Source organism: Hemitrygon akajei, chromosome 4, assembly GCF_048418815.1.
Source record: "Hemitrygon akajei chromosome 4, sHemAka1.3, whole genome shotgun sequence".
NCBI classification, from domain to species: Eukaryota; Metazoa; Chordata; class Chondrichthyes; order Myliobatiformes; family Dasyatidae; genus Hemitrygon; species Hemitrygon akajei.
In genome coordinates this window covers 26845435-26869053 of record NC_133127.1, presented here as the reverse complement: position 1 = coordinate 26869053, position 23619 = coordinate 26845435, and the positions used below count along the sequence as shown (strand labels likewise).

The 23619-nt window shown below is 42.2% G+C and overlaps 2 protein-coding genes across 2 annotated transcripts in view; both read left to right on the top strand.

Moving 5' to 3' along the window:
• Positions 1–19499, top strand: part of LOC140726168 (uncharacterized) — a 54127-nt gene extending 34628 nt beyond the window's left edge. Inside the window, exons 6-8 of the mRNA XM_073042167.1 lie at positions 6666–6757; positions 16028–16142; positions 19381–19499. Of these exons, the coding sequence (XP_072898268.1) occupies positions 6666–6757; positions 16028–16121 (186 nt within the window). The 3' untranslated portion in view covers positions 16122–16142; positions 19381–19499. The remainder of the gene's footprint in view (positions 1–6665; positions 6758–16027; positions 16143–19380) is intronic.
• Positions 19500–20754: 1255 nt separating this feature from the next.
• LOC140726170 (pantothenate kinase 2, mitochondrial) overlaps positions 20755–23619 on the top strand; it is a 36806-nt gene continuing 33941 nt past the window's right edge. Inside the window, exon 1 of the mRNA XM_073042176.1 lies at positions 20755–20866. The gene's annotated coding sequence lies outside the window, so the exon portion shown is untranslated. The remainder of the gene's footprint in view (positions 20867–23619) is intronic.

Genomic DNA, 23619 nt, shown 5'->3' with positions numbered 1-23619 from the left:
TGGTCACCTACTGTACCTGCAGGAAAGATGTAAATAAGATTAAAAGAGTACAGAGAAAAGTACAAGGAAACACACATACACAAAATGCTGGAGGAACTCAGCAGGTCAGGCAGCATCCATGGAATGATCAAACAATTGACATTTCAGGCCAACACCCTTCTTTAGGACAATTTTTTTTTACAACTTTACAAGGATGTTGCCAGTCTTGAGGACCTGATTTATAGCGAAAGTTTGAAAGGGTTAGGACTCATTCCCTGTCATGTTGAAGATTGAGGGGAGATTTGATAGAGGTATATAAAAAGATGACAGGTATAGATGTAAATGCCGACAAGCTTTTTCCACTGAGGTTGGGTGAGATTAAAACTACTGATCACACTTAAAGGGTCATCCGATTCATTCAGAGTCTTCCCCCGAGCAGAAGCTCTGGATGAACCATGAGATCCACAATCTGCTATGGGCTAGTTCAGAGGCATTCAAATCTGGCGATTAAGAAAGTTACTCGAGGTCCAGGTACAATCTCCAGAAATACAGCTCATGGGTGAAGTGGGAATTCCAGACCAAATGTGAACAATGAAGGATGCTTAACAGCAGTGGCAGGGCAGATGGATCTGGGTCTGTACTTGCTGGAGTTTGGAAGGATGAGGAGGCAGTCTCATTGAACCCTATCAAATGTTCAAAGGCCTAGATAGAGTTATGTGTTGCAATACAACTCCAAATTGTGAAATTCTTCATTTCAGGCCTTTCTGGATGCCTTCATTCAGTCATGGTTTAATTGTCTGCTACACTTCAGATGTCAAGGTCCTGAACTCTCATTGTTCCTTCTCTAAACTTTTCCACCTCTCCTCTTTCCTTTAGTGATACTTTTTAAAACTTAAGGCAGGGACAGAGGGGGGAGTTTTGGGTCAGATCAGGGTTTAGGGACAGGATGTGGAGGAGTTAGAGGTCAGGCCAGAGTCTAGGCCTCGGCTGTGCATTTAAAGGCCAGCAACGTGGACAGGTGACTGGAGACCCAGAGGCTTGTCCTAGTATTGGAGGACTGTGCGTGTGGGTCGGTGTGAGGTATCAAAGGGGTTTGTTTTTGGTGGTGTTATTTTGTTGCTTGTTGTGTTCTAATTTGGTGTTTTCTGTGTTATTCTGCTGAACATTGTGGACATGCTGTGTTGGCACCAAAATGTGAGGGAGCACGTGCAGTCTCCCTCAGAGCATCCTTAGGCTGTGCTGGTTATTATCACAAATGATGCTTTTCACTGTATGTTTTGTTGTACATATGATAACTAAATGATTCACAATCTGAATCTGAAGACATAGACCATAAGGCGTAGGAGCAAAAGATACCAGCATCAGCCAAATTACCTACTAAAGTGGTCATGGAGAGTATGTTCCTGGTCTTCTACTGCTGTAGCTCATCCACTTCAAAGTTTTTGCACCTCTCTCTGTAAACTCTAGAGATTGTTGTTCATGAAATTCCCAGGAGATCAGCAGTTTCTGAGATACTCAAACCACCCCCTCTGTCACCAACAATCATTCAACGATAAAAGTCACTTAGATTACATTTCTTCCCCGTTCTGATGTTTGGTCCAAACAATAACTGAACTCTTGACCATGTCAGCATGCTTTTATGCATTGAGTTGCTGTCACATGATTGGCTGATTAGATACTTGCATTAACGACTAAGTTATTAGATAGAGGTGTACCAAATAAAGTGGCCACTGATTTGTAAAACTGTTTGATTATACATTAATAACTTGGATGTAAAAGAGCCCAATTTCCAAATTGTGACACAAAATGTGGAGAACTCAATAACCTTCAAGTGTAAAGCAGTTCAAGGAGACACAGATGGGCCAATGGAATTGTCATATAGATGGTAGGTGAAATTTGGGCACAATTCTATATGCTAATGCAATGCTGGCCTATAGTGAGGAGCTTAGGATACAAATACATGGAAATTGTGATCAAATTTAATAAACACAGTTAAGATGCAAATGGAATATTATGCTCAGATCTAGATACTAAAATTTAGGAAAGGTGTAAATGCTTTGGAGAAGATGCAGAAGAGATTCCCTAAAATTAGTTATGCCAATGGACTGGAGACACTAGGGCAGTTCTCCTGATGAACAATATATGCAAAGTAGATAGATATTAAGGACCTGGAAATGTAAAATGAATGTGATTGGCAAAAGAACTCAAAGTCACAAGAGGAAAAGCTTTTATACTATGAGTGATTATGGTCTGGAATGCACTGTCAGGTGTAGTAATTAAAGCAGATTCCTTTGTAGTGTTCAAAAAGGAGCTGGATGTGTTTTTGAAAGAATAGACTTCGCAGGATTATGGGAAGAGGTTGAAGACTGAAGGTGACCTGGCCTGGCATTAGAGGACAGTTTATGTGCAAGGGTGGGACAGGATGTCCTGTCCTGAGATTAGAGTAAAGAACTGTGTATGTGCAAAGGTGGAACAGGAGGTCCCGTCCTGGAGTAGAGGACTATGTGTGTATGAGTGGGAGGGAGGGAGGTCAGAGTAGAGGACTGTGTGCTCTGGGTGGGGGGGGGGAGTTCGAGAGAAACTGAGTTTGTTTCTTGTCTTGCACTTGCTGCTTTTATGCTTGGTATGATTTTTGTGTTTTGTATTGTTCTGCCCTGCATTGTGGGCATGCTCTGTTGGCACTAGAATGTGCAGCAACACTTCAGGCTGCCTCCAGCCCATCCTTGGGTCGGTTGGCTGTGACTGACATGTTCCATTATATGTTTCAATGTACAGTTCATGTGGTAAATAAATCGGATTCAGCATCAAGGATCTGAAGCAGAGCCGGGTACCGAGACAATTGGGATTCTTCTTACATGGACACAACAGGCAGGATTGTCTCCTTCCACACTGTTACTGCTCCTTCTTGAGCTAATCCCATGACAGATGACCAGCTGTAGTCAATACCAGGAGGGAAAGTTAGGTATGGTCTCAAGTATAATGGGTTGGGGGGGCTGTGTGCAGTTCAAGGTGCCGACTACATTTTGGAGTTTGCTTCAAGTGAGAGGTGGTTTGGAAGGCTGAGGGCTAATATGAGAGAGGGGACATGGGCTGAGACCAAAACTGCACATCAGAATGAAGGCAGACTGTGTGCCGGGTGGAAAGAGCTGCAAATCTGGTTGTCATGGATACATTGCTCAGGCAGTATGAGAGTCCGCAGCAGAGTAATGATTGAGATGGCTTCCTTGTGCATATTTGTGTAAGTAACTCTCTCGATTTGATTGTCTCTGCTAGCAATGTAGCTGATAACGTAATGCCAATGTCTGAATAACTTTAGTCTTTGATATGAACCTTTCAGTAATGAATTGCAAAGTAACAACAGTTTTCATTATATAAACCGGCAAGCCATTGTGGCACACAAGAAGACGATATGGTTCACATTAATGCTCGCAGGTAATATTGATGCTCACCATTAATTCTAATGATCATAATGCTATTATTCTCAAAGCCAAATGGAGAAGTTGACCTTGAATATGGAAATGACAATAGCATTCTTCAGGAGTAATATGTAAGGAAGAAGGGAGGGCACTGTTTATATTTATCATCATCTACTAATAGCTGCAATATTAAAATATCACAACACGTCAAATAATAGATCTATTTAACGTCATATAATAGATCTATTTAATTAACTATATCTTGCTCTATTATTTGACTAGAGTTAAACAGGATCTTGTCAATTGACTGAAAATGTGTTTAATATCTGGGAAAAAAATCTTCAAAACAATTATTCAAAGCTATTACCTTCATTGTGTTTTTGGCAACAGAAAAATCAGAAGGGGTGAGCCAGGCTAAAAAGGTTTTAAATGAGCTTTTTGAGTCCCCATTTAAGTTTTTTTGAAGATTTCACCTGAATAAGAATTTATAACAATGTTCAACTGTTATCTATCATGTATTTTGATGCTCTTTGGATTGTTCCAAGTATTCGAATTCATCAGTGTTGAAAAGGAGAAAGGATACCCAGTGTAAAAGATGGAGTCAAGAATCGCAGCATACTCCTTAACCCTTGCTGCATTCGATAGGCATCCTTTCCATTATTTTATAAATAAACCATTCACTTTCTTCACCTACATATTACTTTCATTCAGATTTAATTTTTAATTGATGATTAGTATAACATAGGCTGTCCATACCCCACATTAACTGCCAACAGGATTACAACACTAATCCATGATTTTGCCAGATGACCATATCTGTTCAAAGCGCACCATGTTAATGTCTTAGCTGCCTATCTACTGTCATGTTTACATTTAATACGTATGATACTGTACGATACAAGAAGCAAGTTGAGTAGCCCTATTCAACAAGATCATGGCTGAACAACTGCCTCAAGCACAATTTCCCTGCTTCGTGACCATATGCACCTTGTTTCTCTTAACAGGCAGAAATACACACAATGCCCACTTTATTAGGTACAGGAGTGGGATCCGGTGTGCTCTTCTGCTGCTGCAGCACATCCTCTTCAAGGTTTGACATGTTGTGCATTCAGAGATGTTCTTTTGCAAACGAGTATTGTAACATGTTTATTTGAGTTACTGTCACCATCCTGTCAGCTTGAACCACTCTGGCCTTTGACTTCTCTCATTTAATAAGGCAGTTTCTACCACAGAACTGCTACTCTCTGGATGTTTTTTTGTTTGATTGCACCAGTCTCTGTAAACTCTAGAGATTGTTGTATGTGGAAATCCCAGGAGTTCAGCAGTTTCTGAGATAATCAAACCACCCCGTCTGACATCAACAATCATTCAATGGTTGAATTCATTTAATTAACATTTCTTCTCCATTGTAATATTTGGTCTGAACAACAACTGAACCTTTTGACCATGTCTGTATGCTTTTATGCACTGAGTGGCTGCCACATGATTGGCTGATTAGTTACTTGCATTAATGAGCAAGTTATTAGGTACATGTGTACCTAATAAAGTGGCCACTGAATGTATATTGATCAGTATTTGGAAATGAGTTCATTCCTTAAATCTTCATAATCCTCTGAGGTGGAGAATTCCAAAGAGTCATATCCCTATTATTGAAGAAAATACTTCATATTTCAGTCGAAAATGACCTACACCTCCTTCTAAATCTATTACCTCCAGTTCTATTCTCTTCAGTCAGCGGGTAAGTGCTTGCATCAAACCTGTCGATTCTCTAAGAATCTGCACCTTTCAATGAGATCATCTTTCATTCTTCTAATTTTTATGTGCAACTTTATGATTTTCATTACTAAGAATTTATGATTATTGAACAACGATACAAAACTCAAATTCATTCCCACTCCTCAACAGAGGGGTACAGACAGCATAAATGTAAGCAGCCTTTTCTCCACTAAGGTTAGGTGGAACTACAACCAGAGGTCGGGGTTAAGGGTTAAGGGAGAAAGGTAAAAAGTTTAAGGGGAACATGAGGGGAAACTTCTGCACACAGAGGGTCGTGAGAAAGTGGAACGAGCTGTCAGCTCGATTTCAATGATTAGGAGAAGTTTGGATAGGTACCTGGATACAGGGGAATGGAGGTCTATCGTCCTGGTGTAGGTTGAAGGGAGTAGGCCGTTTAAATGGTTCGGCATGGACTAGATGGCCCAAAGGGTCTGTTTCTGTGCTGTAATTTTGTATGACTCTATAACCCACTCTTCCAGCCTCCAAGCATTATGTTTGCCATATTTTAAATAAGCTTATTAGATTCTGACATATACAATGGAAAGTATATAAACTTATCAGACTATAATCACACTATTTTAATAATCAGTCAGTATAAAACAACCACAGATCTGACATAATAACAAAAGATTCTCAGCAGGCCAGAAGATGACTCCTGTAGAAAGAGAAACAGCAACAAACACAAGTTGCTACAGGAACTCAACCGGTTGGGCAGCATCTATGGAAAAGAATAAGGAGTTGATGATCCATGCCAAGACATTCACCAAGACTCTTTTCCACAGATGCTTTATATTTTTATTCCTTGCCATAAATGCTGCCTGACCTGCTGAAATCCTCCACCATTTTGTTTGTGTTACTTGGGATTTCCAGCATCTGCAGAACATCTTTTGTTACAGGGAAACAGAGTCTCTGCCTTACAACATTAATTGTTTCCCTTTCCATGGTGGCTGCCTGACCTGATGAGTGTCATTACAGGAAAATTCTAGTAACTTTCAGCCCAATGAATCATCTTTTGGAAGAAGCATTAAACTGTCTGGTCATCAATCAAACTCCATTAGCTCCCTGCTTCATCTTCCAGCATCCTTTCTGAAAGGAGCATTTTAGCCTACAGCAGCTTTCTTGTTGCACTCGTGCCAGACAGCAGCATGAGGCATGAGTTGACTGAAACAAACTGATCTATACCTGTTCAACGTTTTGACAGGGCAACTGGAAATGCATAAACCATCACAATTGCTCAACAAAAGCAAGATAGAGCTCACTTTGCAATCAGTTCTCCAGTAAAATGGAGATGATTGCAACTAAGTAATTAGTTTTCTTCATTTTGTATTGTTCGTAGTTTCTTATTTGAAGATGTAATCTCACAATAAAGTAATGTTACAGCATTATCAGATTGAAGAAAAAAATGATTAGATTCAAATCCTCAATGTTCAAATTAAATTTATTATCAAAGTACGTATGTCACCAAATACTACCCTGAGATTCATTTTCTTACAGGGATTCAAGATAGAACAAAGACAGACAAAAGAATCAATAAAAAGCTACACACAAAGACTGACAAACAACCAATGTGCAAATACAATGAAAAAGTAAGTAAATACATAAATAATACTTAGAACATGAGTTGTGAAGTCCTTGAAAGTGAGTTCATAGGTTGTGGAATAGTTTAGGGCTGAGCTGAGTGAAGTTATCCACACTGGTTCAGGAGCTTGAATGATAATAACTGTTCACAAACCTGGTGCTGTGGGATCCATGGCTCCTGAACCTCCTTCCTGATTGCAGCAGTGAGAAGACAGCATGACCTAGATGGTGGGAGTCCTTGATGATGGATGCTGCTGTCTTGTGGCAGCGTTTCTTATAGATGAAGGGGCTTTTCCTGTGATGGACTGGGCTGTATCCAGTACTTTTTTGTAGGCTTTCCATTCCTGGGCATTGATGTTTCCAAATTGTAGGCTCCTTAGAGCTTATTCCCTCATTGACACCAAGATTGAGGGTGAGGAAGGCTATTAAAGCTGGCAGTGGGATCTGGACCATCTGGAAACATGGCTTATTAAATGGCGGATGGAATTTAATGCAGAGAACTGTGAAGTGTTGCACTTTGGGAAGACAAACCATGTTGGGGCTTGAACAGTTAGTATGGCAGGACAGAGGGATCGGGAAATATAGATCCACAATACCTTGACAGTGGCAATACACATCGAGAGCAACACACACAAAATGCTAGAGGAACTCAGGATGCCTGTCAACGTCTGTGGAAAAGAGTATAGTCAACATCTCAGGCTGAGCCTCCTCAGCAGGACTGGATACAGGGTTTGGATACCAAATATTTCAGGAGGATTTGGATACACATCAATAGAAAGTTTTTGGTACATAGGCCAAAGTATTGAGTTCTGGAGCTGGGACATTATGTTGTAGTTGTATAAGACATTAAATGAAACCAAATTTGGTGTATTGTGTGCAGTTCTGGTCACCAGTCTACAGGCAAGATGTCAATAAGCCTGAAAGACTGCAGAGAAAATTTACAAGAGTATTGTGAAGACTTGAGAACCTGAGTTACAGGGAAAGATTGAATAGGTTAGGACTGTATTCCTTAGAGTGTCGGAGAATGAGGGAAGATTTGATAGAGGTATACAAAATAATGAGGTGTACAGATAGGGTAAATTCAAGCAAGCCTTTTTTCCACTGAGGTTGGGTGAGACTAGAACGAGAGGTCTTGGGTTAAAGGTGAAATGTTTAAGTGGAACATGAGGAAGATGCTCTTCATTCAGTGAGTGGTGACAGTGTAGAATGAGCTGCCAGTGGAAGTTGTATATGCAGATTCAACTTCAACTTTTAAGAGAAATGTGGATAGGTACATGGATGGGAGGGGTATGGAAGCTACAGTCCAGGTGCAGGTCGATGGGACAAGACAGATTAATAATTTCACATGGATTAGAATGGCTGAAGGGCTGTTTCTGTGCTGTAGTGTTCTATGACTCTATGATACTGTGGAATGGATCAGAACAGGCACATAGGTTAGCTCTGAGTTCGTCAAATTGAAACAATAAGAGATAAATCCTTCCTCATTAAAGCAAAAGGCATTCAGTTACTGATGTTCAGGTTTTTTATGTCTGAAGCTGGGTAATTAGTGGTTCATTGTGTCTGATCAACTTATTTAATTTCAAAGGTTTTTAATCTATTTGTTTGAAAGCATATTGGTTCAAATATTCATCTGTATCAAAACAAAGGATCACAAACGTTATGGTGAGTCAGGAGGTTGCTGTGTTTCTGAATGAGATTAAGCAGATAGAAATGGTGTCAGCACATTAAGAGTCTGTCACCCAGTCTGGATGGGATCCACCCTTTGTTGCCGAGACATTGGTGCTTTGATCCTGCATCCTGATAGACGGAGATAATTTCATAGATTCAGAGGATGAGCAGTGCTAGATCAGAGAGCCACATCATTGAAATAGGCTCTCTAGCCCATCAAGTCTACACCAATTTATCAGATCACAAACATTAAAAAATCTGCAGATGCTGGAAATCCAAGCAACATACACAAAATGCTGGAGGAACTCAGCAAGCCAGGCAGCATCTCTGGAAAATGGTAAACCATTGACATTTCAGGCTAAGGCCCTTCATCAGGACTGGAGAAAAAAATGTGAGAAATCAGAGTAAGATAGTGGGGAAAGAAATACAAAGTAGTAGGTGACAGGTGGAACCAGGAGAGGGGGAGGGGTGAAATAAAGAGCTGGGAAGTTGATTGGTGAAAGATAAAGGGTTGGAGAAGAGGGAATCTGATAGGAGAGGACAGAACACCATGGAAGAGAGGGAAGAGCACCAGAGGGAGGTGATGGGCAGGTAAGTAGATATGGTGAGGGGGCAACTCTGAATGGGGAGTGTTGGAGGGGGGGCATTAATGGAAGTTCAAGAAATCGATGTTCATGCCTGTCAGGTTGGAGGCTACCCAAACAGAATATGAAGTTTTGCTCCTCCAGTCTGAGTGTGGACTCGTCACGTCAGTAGAGGAGGGCATGGACTGACATGATGGAATGGGAACGGGAAATGGATTAAAATGGCTGGCCATGGAAGATCCTGCTTTTTCTAGTGGATGGAGTGTAGGTGCTTGGTGAAGCGGTCTCCCAATCTACATCAGGTCTCACCAATATATAGGAGGCCACACCGGGAGCACCGGACACAATATATGACCCCAACGGACTCGTAGGTGAAATGTCACCTCACCTGGAAGGACTGTATGGGGTCCTGAATGGTAGTGAGGGAGGTAGTGTAGGGGTGGGTGTGGCACTTGTTCTGCTTGCAAAGATAAATGCCAGGAGGGAGGTCAGTGGGGACGGATGAATGGGCAAGGGAGTCACGCAAGGAGCAATCCCTGCAGAAAGCAGAAAGGGGGAAGGAGGGATGTCTTTCATGGTAGGATTCCTTAGAGATGGTGGAAATTACAGAGAATTATGAGATGGACGTGGAGGCTGGTGGGATGGCAAGTGAGGTCAAGAGTAACCCTATCCCTGCTGAGGTGATGGGAGGATGGGGCGAGGGCAGACATGTACGAAATGGAAGAGATGCGGGTGAGGGCAGCTTTAATGGTGGAGGAAGGGAAGCCCCTTTTTTTTAAAGAAGGAGGACATCTCCTTAGTTGTGGAATGAAAAGCCTCATCCTGAGAGCAGATGTAGCGGAGACTGAGGAATTGAGGGAAGTGGATGGCATTTTTACAAGCAACAGGATAGAAAGAGGTATAGTTCAGGTAGCTGTGTGAATCAGTGGGTTTATAAAGGATATCAGTAGATAAGCTGGCTCCAGAGATAGAATCAGTGAGATTGAGAAAGGGGAGGGAAGTGTTGGAAATGGACCAGGTAAATTTGAAGGCAGAGTGTAAGTTGAAGGCAAAGTTGATGAATTTCATGAGCACCACATGGGTGCAGGATGCAGTGTAGGAAAAGTTGGGGAGTGATACCAGTTAGGCTTGGAACAGAGTCAAAGCCAAATAAAAGGCAGGCATAGCTGGGACCCATGCGAATGTCCATGGCTACGCCTTTTGTTTGAAGGAAGTAAGAGTAGTCAAAGGAAAAATTATTGAGAGTGAGGACAAGTTCTGCTAGGCGGAGGAGAGTGGTGGTGGAGGGGAACTGGTTAGGTCTGGTGTCCAGAAAGAAACGTAGAACTTTGAGGTCTTCCAACTATCAAATGCCCATTTCTTCTTTGAAGAAGCAGCAAGTTTTTGAGAAGAAAGTCGGAGGATCAGAACGGGAGTGCGGTGGGAGCCATTTTGATTTTTTCTTCTTCTCATCGGAGTCGAGAGAGTCGGGACTGCGCAGGCGTGTGACGTTGGGTAGTGAAGCGGGGAAGATTTAAAAATGACACAGTCTTAAACAGCGGGCAGCGTCGTTTGCGGGCAGTGGAGTGAGCCGGGAGCAGAGTGTAGGCTTAAGGGCTTTGGCTCAACAGGCTTCGACAGAAGCGGGCGAGGCAAGGTAGGTTTAGGTTTCAGTTTTTTCCTGTTATTTGAGGAAAGGGGAAGTATGAGTGTGAGAGCAGTTTGTTGTTCTCGGTGTCGGATGTGGGAGGTCCTGGAATCTCCTAGCCTCCCGGACGTCCACATCTGCGCCAGGTGTGCTGAGCGGCAGCTCCTAAGGGACTGTGTTAGGGAACTGGAGCTGAAGCTCGATGACCTTCGTCTGCTCAGGGAGAGTGAGGAGTTGATAGAGAGGAGTTACAGGCAGGTGGTCACACCAGGACCACGGGAGGCAGACAGGTGGGTCATCGTTAGGAGGGGGAAGGGGAAGAGTCAGGTACTAGAGAGTACCCCAGTGGCTATACCCCTTGACAATAAGTACTCCTGTTTGAGTACTGTTGGGGGTGGACAGCCTACCTGGGGGAAGCAACAGTGGCCGTGCCTCTGGCACAAAATCCGGCCCTGTAGCTCAGAAGGGTAGGGAAAGGAAGAGGAAGGCAGTAGTAATCGGGGACTCAATAGTTGGGGGTCAGACAGGCGATCAGGACGCAATCAGGAGACCCGGATGGTAGTTTGCCTCCCTGATGCCAGGGTCCGGGATGTTTCTGATCGCGTCCAAGATGTCCTGAAGTGGGAGGGTGAGGAGCCAGAGGTCGTGCTACATATAGGTACCAATGACATCGGTAGGAAAAGGGAAGAAGAAGAGGTGAAAGAAGAATATAGGGAGTTAGGAAGGCAGTTGAGAAGAAGGACTGCAAAGGTAGTAATCTCGGGATTACTGCCTGTGCCACGTGACAGTGTGAGTGCCATGAAAGGAATGAGGTGGAGGATAAATGCATGGCTGAGGGATTGGAGCAGGGGGCAGGGATTCAAGTTTCTGGATCATTGGGACCTCTTTTGGGGCAGGTGTGACCTGTACAAAAAGGACCGGTTACACTTGAATCCTAAGGGGACCAATATCCTGGTGGGAAGGTTTAATAGAGCTGTTAGGGAGGGTTTAAACTAATTTGCCAGGGAGGTGGGAACTGGAATGATGGAACAGAGGAGAGGGAAAACAGAAATAGATCTAAGGTAGTGAGTAGTAAGGATGTCAGGAAGGACAGGCCGATGATGGAGCAAATTTGCAGCCATTGGGATGAGTTGCAGTGCCATCAATGCAAAAAGTACCAAATACTGGACTTGAGGTGTTATACTTAAATGCATGCAGCATAAGGAATAAGGTGGATGATCTTGTTGTACAGTTACAGATTGGCAGGTATGATATTGTGGCCATCACTGAGACGTGGCTAAAGGTTGCATGTCTCTGGGAGCTGAACGTTCAAGGATACACGGTGTATCGGAAGGATAAGCAGGTAGGTAGAGGGGGTAGCGTGGCTTTAATGGTAAGAAATGATATTAAATCATTAGAAAGAGTTGACATAGGATCGGAAGGTACAGAATCTTTATGGGTTGAGCTAAGAAATCGCAGGGGTAAAAGGACCCTGATGGCAGTTATCTACAGGCCTCCAAACAACTGCAGTGATGTGGACTACAAATTACAACAGGAAATAGAAAAGGCTTGCCAGAAGGGCAGTGTTATGATAATTGTAGGGGATTTTAACATGCGAGTGGATTGGGAAAATCAGGTTGGCACTGGATCTCAAGAGAGAAAATTTGTAGAATGTCTACGAGATGGCTTTTTAGAACAGCTTGTTGTTGAGCCTACTAGGGGATCGGCTGTACTAGATTGGGTATTGAGTAATGAACCAGAAGTGATTAGAGAGATGGAAGTGAAGGAACCCTTAGGAGACAGTGATCATAACATGATTGAGTTCACTGTGAAATTTGAGAAAGAGAAGCCGAAATCCGATGTGTCAGTATTTCAGTGGAGTAAAGGAAATTACAGTGGCATGAGAGAGGAACTGGCCAACGTTGACTGGAAAGGGACACTAGCTGGAAGGACGGCAGAGCAGCAGTGGCTGGAGTTTATGCGAGAAGTGAGGAAGGTGCAAGACAGATATATTCCAAAGAAGAAGTAATTTTCGAATGGAAAAAGGATGCAACCGTGGCTGACAAGTCAAAGTCAAAGTAAAAGCAAAGGAGAGGGCATACAAGGAAGCAAAACTTAGTAGGAAGACAGAGGATTGGGAAGTTTTTAAAAGCTTACAAAAGGAAACTAAGAAGGTCATTAAGAGGGAAAAGATGAACTATGAAAGGAAACTAGCAAATAATATCAAAGAAGATAATAAAAGCTTTTTCAAGTATATAAAGAGTAAAAGACAGGTGAGAGTAGATATAGGACCGATAGAAAATGATGCTGGAGAAATTGTAATGGGAGATAAGGAGATGGTGGAGGAACTGAATGAGTATTTTGCATCAGTCTTCACTGAGGAAGACATCAGCAATATACTGGACATTCAAGGGTGTCAGGGAAGAGAAATATGTGCAGTCAGAATTACGACAGAGAAAGTACTCAGGAAGCTGAATAGTCTAAGGGTAGATAAATCTCCTGGACCAGATGGAATGCATCATCGTGTTTTGAAGGAAGTAGCAGTGGAGATTGCGGAGGCATTAGCAATGATCTTTCAAAAGTCGATAGATTCTGGCCTGGTTTCGGAGGACTGGAAGATTGCAAATGTCACTCCGCTATTTAAGAAGGGGGCAAGGAAGCAAAAAGGAAATTATAGACCTGTTAGCTTGACATCACATTGGTGGTTGGGAAGTTGTTGGAGTCGATCGTCAAGGATGAGGGTACGGAGTACCTGTAGGCATATGACAAGATAGGCTGAACTCAGCATGGTTTCCTTAGAGGAAAATCCTGCCTGACAAACCTAGTGCAATTTTTTGAGGAAATTACAAGTAGGCTAGACAAGGGAGATGCAGTGGATGTTGTGTATTTGGATTTTCAGAAGGCCTTTGACAAGGTGCCACACATGAGGCTGCTAAACAAGATAAGAGCCCATGGAATTACGGGGAAGTTACATACGTGGATAGAACGTTGGTTGATTGGCAGGAAACAGAGACTGGGAATAAAGGGATCCCATTCTGGTTGGCTGACAGTTGCCAGTGGTGTTCCACAGGGGTCCGTGTTGGGGCCGCTTCTTTTTACGTTGTATATCAATGATTTGGATTATGGAATAGATGGCTTTGTGGCTAAGTTTGCTGATGATACAAAGATAGGTGGAGGGGGTGGTAGTGCTGAGGAAACAGAGTCTGCAGAGAGACTTAGATAGATTGGGGGAATGGGCAAAGAAGTGGCAAATGAATTACAATGTTGGAAAGTGTACGGCCATGCACTTTGGTAGAAGAAATAAACGGGCAAACTATTATTTAAATGGGGAGAGAATTCAAAGTTCTGAGATGCAACAGAACTTGGGAGTCCTCATGCAGGATACCCTTAAGGTCAACCTCCAGGTTGAGTCAGTGGTGAAGAAGGCGAATGCAATGTTGGCATTCATTTCCAGAGAAGTAGAGTATAGGAGCAGGGTTGTGATGTTGAGGCTCTATAAGGCACTGGTAAGACCTCACTTGGAATATCGTTTGCAGTTTTGGGCTCCTTATTTAAGAAAGGATGTGCTTGCTGGCATTGGAGAGGGTTCAGAGAAGATTCACTAGAATGATTCCGGGAATGACAGGGTTAACATAGGAGGAACATTTGACCGTTCTTGGACTGTACTCTTTGGAGTTTAGAAGAATGAGGGGGGACCTCATAGAAACATTTCGAATGTTGAAAGGCATGAACAGAGTGGATGTGGCAAAGTTGTTTCCCATGGTGGGGGAGTCTAGTACGAGAGGACATGACTTGAGGATTGCAGGGTGCCCATTCAGAACAGAGATGCGAAAAAAAATTTTTAGCTAGAGGGTGGTGAATCTATGGAATTTGTTGCCACAGGCAGCAGTGGAGGCCAATTCATTGGGTGTATTTAAGGCAGAGATTGATAGGTATCTGAGTAGTCAGGCCATCAAAGGTTATGGTAAGAAAGCAGGGGAATGAAACTAAAGGGGAGATTGGATCAGATCATGATGAAATGGCAGAGCAGACTTGATGGGCCAAATGGCCAACTTCTGCTCCTTTGTCTTATGGTCTAAGTTGGTAATAATTTGATTAGTCTATTGCTTTTAGAGACAATAATTCAAGAGCGAACAGGCCAAGTGGATAAAAGGACAGCCATGTTCAAAGTTATACTTCAAGTTCAAAGTACATTTATTATCAAAGTATGTATAAATTATACAACCTGAGAGTATTACAGGCAGCACTAAAACAAGAAACCTGAAAGAACCCAATTTTAAAAAAAGACTAGCACCCAATGTGCAGAGAGAAAGAAAAAAAATGCAAACAATAAAGCAAGCATCAGTATTCAGAACAAAATTGAGCCCATAAACCTGAAGCCTGGAGCAGCCAAAGTAGGTCCATAGTCTGAGTTCATCATACAGAGCAGCAAATTGCTGCAAAGCTCACAGACACTACGCTCGGAGCAGCTGGAGAATGACACAGCCCCAGCCTCAGCGCCAAGGAGAGCAGAGTAAAATTGATTGAATTAATTTAGATTTTTGCTGAAGTGACAGTGTGGATTAATTCAATACAGTTCATTTCCGAATCAGTTTTAGTATCGCTGGCATATTTTATGTTATGAAGTTTGTTGTTTTGCGGCAGAACATTACAATATATAATAATAAAACTGTAAATTAAAAAAAAGTAGTGAGGTAGTGTTCATGGGTTCAGATGGCAGAGATTCAGAAATCAGATGGCAAAGAGGAAGAAGCTGTTCCTGAATCATTGAGCATGTACCTTCAGGCTCCTGTACCTTATCCCCGATGGTAGTAATGAGAAGAGGGCATGTCCAGGGTGATGGAGTTCCTTAATGATGGATGCCACCATTTTGAGGCATCACTCCTTGAAGATGTCCAAAATATTACAAAGGCTGCTGCTCATGATAGAGTGGACTGAGTACACAACTTTCTGCAGCTTATTTTGATACTGTGCAGTAGCCACCCCACCACCCCCCATACCAGATGGTGATGAAGCCAGTTAGAACCCTCTCCACAGTACATCTGTAGAAATTTACAAGTGTCTTTGGTGCACACCAAATCTCCTCAAACTCTTAATGAAATTTAGCCACTGTAATTCCCTCTTTGTAACTGCATCAATACGATGGGCCCAGGATAGATTCTCAGAGATGTTGATAACCAGGAACTTGAAATTGCTCACTTTTTCCACTTCTGATCCCTTGCTGAGGACTTGTGTGTGTTCCCTCATCTTACCCTTTCTGATGTCTTTGGTCTTACTAACGTTGAGTTGCAAGGTTGTTGCTGTGACACCACTCAACCATTTTGCATATGTGTTCTTTCAAAGATATTTGAAAAGTCCCTATTCCTCTCAGTTCCCTAATCTTGCAAAATGTATCTATCTCTTCATTAAATACCTTATAGGAATTCACCTTCACAACCCTCTGGGATAATGAATTCTAGAGATTCTCTACTCAGAGAACGCAAAGGAGATTTACCAGGATGCAACAGGAACTAGAGAGCAAGTGTAATGCCCAAGGTAAGATCTCTACTGCTATGCTGTAAGGCATACTAATTTTAGCAGTTTTAAGCAAAAACAGTGCGTTCCGCTACTATGAGGGTTTTGCCTGCGGCTAAGGATAAGGAGCAATATTGTCCAACTTAGGAATATGGTGTCAACCAGCAGGGGTTGTCTGGGTACTTGTTGTAACTTTCCAAATATCCAGGAGTACTGGGCGGGAACAGATTTCTAGTTTGTTTTGTTTTGGTGGGAGCTGCAGAGCAGGGCACAAGGGAAGATGCAACAGCATACCATTCAAAGGAGAGCCTTCACTGTAAGAAGTGTTTTGTGCAGGTCAATGGTTCCTAGAAGGAAGTGGCAACATTCCTGCGAGTGCCAGATTGTTCAAGATGGTCTTTGTGAGAAATTCAAATTTGGCTTTTTGAACTCTGATCAACAGAGTTGATCACTCTTCGTGTCAAAGTGAAAACAAATTTCTACACATTAACTTTGCTGTTTTTAAGCCATTCCTGTGTAGCTTTGGCCTTATGCTTTGGGTCATTGTCTTGCTAGAAAACAAATCTTCTCTCAAGTTGAGTTCTCTTGCTGACTGCATTAGGTTTTCCTCTAGGTTTCAGCCACCACGCTTCACTGTAGGGATGGTATGTTTTTGATGATGTGTGGTGTTTGGCTTACGCTAAACATGGCGTTTAGTCTGATAGCCTAAAAGCTCAATTTTGGTTTCATCAGAGCATGGAACCTTCTTTTAGCTGACTTCAGAGTCTCCCACATTGCCTTCTAGCAAACTACCTGAGATTTTATGAGAGTTTCTTTTGAACAGTAGCTTTCTCTTTGTCACTCTCCTACAAAGCTGCAACTGGTGAAGCACCTGGGCAACTCTGCACACTCTTTCCAATTTCAGCCACTGAAGCTCGTAACTCCTCCAGAGTTGTCATTGGTGCCTTGATGGCCTCCCTCACCAGTCCCCTTCTTGCACTGTCACTCAGATTTTGAGGACAGCTGTACCATATTCTTTTCATTTCTTAATGATTGACTAAACTGTACTCCAAGGGATATCTAGTGACTTGGAAATTGTCTTGTATCCATCTCCTGACTTGTGCTTTTCAATAAACATTTTGCTTGTTGCTTGGAGTGTTCTTTTGCCTTCATGGTGTACCAAGACCTTCTAGTTACAGGTGTATTTTTACTACAATCAATTGAAGCACCTTGACGGCACACAGGTGATCTCCATTTAACTAATTATGTGGTTTCTAAAACCAATGGACAGCACCAATGATGATTTGGTGTGCCATATTAAAGGGGGTGAATACTTAAATAATCAATTATTTTGTGTTTAATATTTGCAATTAATTTAGATCACTTTGTAGAGATCAGTTTTTACTTTGACACAAAAGAGTCTTTTTCTGTTGATTGGTGTCAAAAAAAACACCAAATGAAATCCGTTGTGATTCAACCTTGTAAAACAAAACATGAAAATGTCCGGGTGGGGGGTTGAATACTTTTCAGAGGCTCTGTACAGTGTGGCAAATCACCACAAAGCTCACCGGCACGAAATGCACAGCAGCCGGAGCAGTCTCAGAGACTCAGTTCTGCGGAAAGAGGAGTGAACATCGCAGAAGAGCGAGTGGAAGAGGCCCGACCCTTGCCCCCAGTTCCGATATCCTGCCTTTCCTGTCTATCAGGGCCAGCATTTAAATCGTCGAAACACCAGATCACTAGACTAGGACACACCCTTCCACAACAATATGCTCGGGACCTAGACCACACCCCCCACCAGCCTGGAGCGTTCCTGACCTTTCCTAATCACTGATCCAACCTCACTCTTGTTTTAGGTCGATGGGCACTGAAACTCCTCCACCTTGACTCCTCTCCGAATCATACACTCCAACTCCATCTCTGAAACTGACATCATCTTGAACACATTACACTCCGATTTTGCAATCCGCTAGTATGGCTCATCCTTCAAGTCAGCTTTGTCTTCACTCGCCTTTTTGTCTTCATTGTTTGTAGTGGTAGTTTACCGCAATGTGCCCCAGAAAGAGATATTTATAATGTTTTTGTCGAATTTCTTGCAAGTGAACCTCTGCTTCGCCTAAGAGGACAATCCCTGGGTGGTGAGGAAGGAGGTGGTGGGACAGGTTTTCTCACCTTTGCCAGGGGACAGGGTGGGGTAGGTGAGAAGGAAAAAACAGACCTGGGAATCATGAAGAGAGTGGTCCCTGAGGAAGTTAAGAAAGGGAAGTGGAGGGGTTTTGGCAGAGCAAAAGATGTGACTAGTAGGTGAGAACATGTTGGATCTGGTGGAAGTGTCAAAAGTTCATGTTTATTGCCTTGGGCAATCCAAATGCCAAGTTTTTTTTGCAGCAGGAGCACAATACAGTAGAAACACGATGAACATAAGTTAACCTAAAATTAACATAAATTACACATAACCTGCTTGATAAAATAAGCATCACGATAATAGTAAAAGTTCAGTTGGAGAAAAATAAAAATGGACAACATGGTGCTTTACAGCGCCAGCCATCACCAGTGAGGGTTCGATTCCTGCCACTGCCTGTAAAGAGTTAGTAATTTCTCACCGTGACTGTGTGGGTTTCCTCTCAAATTCCAAAAACTATATTTCTATGTTATATTCACTATCCTGTTGTACAAAGTATTTATTATAAGTTACTATAATTGTACATTGCACATTTAGACGAGATGTAACGTAAAGATTTTTACTTGTCATGTATATGCAGGATGTAGGGTTAGTAAGTTGCAAGCACGCTATGTTGGCGCCAGAGTTGTGGGTTGCCACCAGCACAATCCAGGTGGATACCAACAGCCCTCAGAAGAAAGCAGAATAATTATTTGAAAGGGACTTTGATTACAGAACTATTATCAGACTATTTTACAATTGAGACAGAGTAGAACATGTACAGTCCTAATGAAGGGTCTTGGCCAGAAACTTCGACTGTTTACTCTTCTTCTTTGATGCTGTCTGACCACTGAGTTCTTCCACCATTTTTTTGTGTGTTATTTTGGATTTGGGTTAGACTTGTATCATGCTCAGTGCAGACATGATGGGCCAAATGGGCAGTCTTGTTCTATATGTCGGACTCGACAGGTCAAAACTCCTGCTTCAGTTCAGATCTGTATCAATGTCTTTTCCAATATTATAATTTGGAATTCAACCATGAAGTTCAAAGTTTAAAGTATTTTTTATCAAAGCATGTATTTGTTATCATATACTACCTTGAGATTAATTTTCTTGCAGGTATTTACAGAAGAAAAGAAATACAAGAGAATTTATAATAAAGACTTGACAAGCAACCAATGTGCAAAAGGAGACAAACTGTGCAAATAACATATAATACTACGAATCTGAGTTGTAAGGAGTCTTTGAAAGTGAGTCTGTCAGTTGCAGAAGTAGTTCAGAGATGTAGTGATTGAAGATATCCATGCCACACCGGGAGCCTGATGGTTATAGGGTAATAACAGTTCCTGACCTGGTGGTGTGGGGAGTGGGACTAACCCTGCCTGATAGTCATGGTGAGAAGAGAGTATGGCCTGGATGAAGATGGGTGCTGCTTTCTTTTAAAAGATTTGAGTTTTGTTTCTACATGGTTGTTAAACTGTGGTCACCTCTGTTTCCTTTGGGTGAAGTTAAAAGATTCCTGGCACTACTTCATGGAAGACAAACCGAGTTATCCCTTGTAGCCTGGCCAATGTTTGATATTTCTACCAAAGCCAATTATCTGGTCATTATCACAATGCAGATTGGCTTTTGGTAGAAATATCAAACATTGGCCAAACTAAAGCCAATGTGCACTCATTGTTCGCCAACTGGTTGCTACATTTCCTGCACCACTGAAATACATAGAGATATATTTGGCTTTTATCAAGACACCAGACACCGCAGATACTGAAATCTGGAACAAAAGATAAACTGCTGTGTGAACTCAACACGGTATCTGTAAAGGCAAAATGATGGCCAGTGTTTCAGGTTGAAACACAGAACACAGTACATAAGCCTTTGACCCATGATGTTGTTCTGACTTTCTAACCTATTCTAAGCTCCATCTAACCCTTCCCTCCTCACATTTTCCTCGATTTTTCAAGTCAACCATGTGCCAATCTAAGAGTCTCTTAAATGCCCCTAATGTATCTGCCCACGAACCCTGACAGTGTGTTCCACACGCTCACCATTGTCTGTGTAAAATAAACTACTGAAATCACCCCCCCCACACACACACATACACATCCTGAGTTAGGATTTTGTCATCAACCACAACTTTGCCTTCACATATGCTGCCTAACCCATTAAGTATATCACTGACTTTAAAGTGCTGAAGTACCATAAGGGATTTGAAAAGTTTTGTATAGATGCAAGCATTTTTCTTTTAGATAATTAAATTATTGCATTTATTTAACCGGACAGGGTAGCTCAGTTGAAAGTAGTAGGGAATTCATGATACAACTGATTTAATTCATTCATAGAATGTGGGAATTGCTGGCAAGGGCAATACTTGCTGCATATCTACAGATAGTCCTTCATGTAGATTGCTTTATGTTGGCTGAATAAATTTAAGAGTGAGTTCCAGTACGCCAATGGTTTGAATTTCTTTTTTTTAGATAGATGATCAATGGCGGGGAAAGTGGTTCATTTGGCTACAGCTACTGCTGCAGTTCAGCTTTCGGATACCAAACAGCACACACGTGAGAACTGGAATGGGTCCATCCAGTAAATAACTGTGATTGAGGTGAGTGCCTGTCTTCAAAAGTCCCTTTGTTATTGCACATGCTTTCATGGGTCGCTGGTTCGGAAGGGATTTGTTAGAGGAGACACTTGGCATAAACAGTTTTTTTCTGAATGTTAACCCTGGAAAAGTAGCATATAAAGCTTTGTTGGTAGGGGAATTGTACAATGAGTTTCAGACGGCATGTCAGTACTGAATTGTAGGAGGGTGGGAAGAACTGACAAAGGATACTTCAGTTCAGTACTGACAGGCCTTAAGCACACTGAGCGATTTCACTGACCAACAAAGCTTAGTATGCTGGTTTTTCAATGTTAGCATTCAAGATGCAGCAAAAAGAAATCTACAAATGCAACACAAATTCCAATAAGCACAAGAATAAATTTATGAAACACCTCCAAAGTTCGCTCCATTAACCAACCTCTGTGAGGTGACTTAGTGTGAATTGGACATTATATTGCTGCAAAGTGTTTCATGTGAACGTTATAAGAAAGAACTTCAATTAATATTGCAGTTTTAGCCATCCCAAGTGTTTCAAAGCCAATGACTTCCTTTTTGAATATGGTCACTATAACAATGCTGGGAACTCCAGCATCCAATTAGCAGATACCGTGTGTAGCATGGTAGCGTAGCGGTTGGTGTAACATTATTGCAGCACCAGCGATCACTGATCGGTGTTCAATTTCCTTTGTGGGAGTTTATACGTTCTCCCTGTGACTGCACTGGTTTTCTCCGGGCGCTCTGGTTTCGTCCCACATTCCAGAATTGTACAGTTAAGAGTTAGTGAGTTGTAGGCATGCTACGTTGGCGCTGAAAACGTGGTGACACTTGCAGGCTGCTTAGCACAACCCTCGCTGATTAGATATAACGCAATCGACACACTTCAGTGTGTGTTTTGATAGTTTGATGTACACGTGCAAAATAAAGGAAATCACTTTCTTTATAATCTCGTTAGTTGTGAAAGAAAATAATGAGTAACTTGTATACTACATTCATTGAGATTCTGCTTCAACATTATCCCTGAGTTCCACCTGTTTACATTTGTAGTCTAAATATATTCCCAGCTCCTACCAAAGGTTGCATGTGCAGGAAGACGGCTGGGGTTCTGGTGGTGATTTAGTACAAACTAGAAATATCATTTCCATCAAATATTTTTCTACTGTCACAACCTCCCCTCCGCAATGTTTTGCCAATTTTATCCATTGAGACAATTTGTTCTTTTTTTGTGCATTTGGTGTTTGATGTTTTCTTTGAATGGGTTCCATGGTGTTTCTTTGTTTCATGGCTGCCTGCGGGAAGACACATCTCATGCTTGTACACTGCATAACTTGATAATAAATGTACTTTGAATCTTTTCAATCTTTGATAAACTTTCCTAAAAAGCGACAGTAATTCTGAATTGGGTGTTATGTTATGACCCAAATTTAATTAGGGGGCCGAAGGTAGAGGAACCCTGAGGAAGCAGGGATCATAATATGATAGACTTCATCCTGCAGTTTGAGAGGGAAAAGCTAAAATCAGATGCATTAGTATTACAGTGCAGTGAAAGGAACTACAGAGACATGACCAAGACCAAGGAGATGGTGGTGGACTTTAGGAGATCTAGGCCTCATATGGAGCCAGTGATCATTAATGGAGAATGTGTGGAGCAGGTTAAGACCTACAAGTATCTGGGAGTACAGTTAGAAGAGAAGCTAGACTGGACTGCCAACACAGATGCCTTGTGCAGGAAGGCACAGAGTCGACTGTACTTCCTTAGAAGGTTGGCGTCATTCAATGTCTGTAGTGAGATGCTGAAGATGTTCTATAGGTCAGTTGTGGAGAGCGCCCTCTTCTTTGTGGTGGCGTGTTGGGGAGGAAGCATTAAGAAGAGGGACGCCTCATGTCTTAATAAGCTGGTAAGGAAGGCGGGCTCTGTCGTGGGCAAAGTACTGGAGAGTTTAACATCGGTAGCTGAGCGAAGGGCGCTGAGTAGGCTACGGTCAATTATGGAAAACTCTGAACATCCTCTACATAGCACCATCCAGAGACAGAGAAGCAGTTTCAGCGACAGGTTACTATCGATGCAATGCTCCTCTGACAGGATGAAGAGGTCAATACTCCCCAATGCCATTAGGCTTTACAATTCTACCGCCAGGACTTAAGAACTTTTTAAAAGCTATTATTAATGCTTTTTGAGATAGTGATTTAGATGCATATCATATTTTTTACTGAGTTAAGAATTGTATGTAATTAGTTTTGCTACAACAAGTGTATGGGACATTGGAAAAAAGTTGAATTTCCCCATGGGGATGAATAAAGTATCTATCTATCTATCTGAAAGAAGAACTGGCCAAAGATGACTGGAAAGGGACACTAGCAGCGACGATAGCAAAACAGCAATGGCTGGAGTTTCTTAGAGCATTTCAGAAGGTTTGGGTTAGATTCATTCTAAAAAAGATCAGTATTCTAAAGGGATGATAAGACCATAAGACCCTAAGTCATAGGAGCAGGATTAGGCCATTCAGCCCATCGAGTCTTCCCTGCCATTCAATTACGACTAATCCCGGATCCCACTGAACTCCATACACCTGCCTTCTCTACCATATCCTTTGATGCCCTGACTGATCAGGAAACTATCTACTTCCACCTTAAATATACCCACAGACTTAGCGTCCACCGCAGACAATGGCAGAGCATTCCATAGACTCACTGCTCTGCAGATTTAAAAAAAAATCCTCCTTACTTCTGTTCTAAAAGGTCGCCCCTCAGTTTTGGGA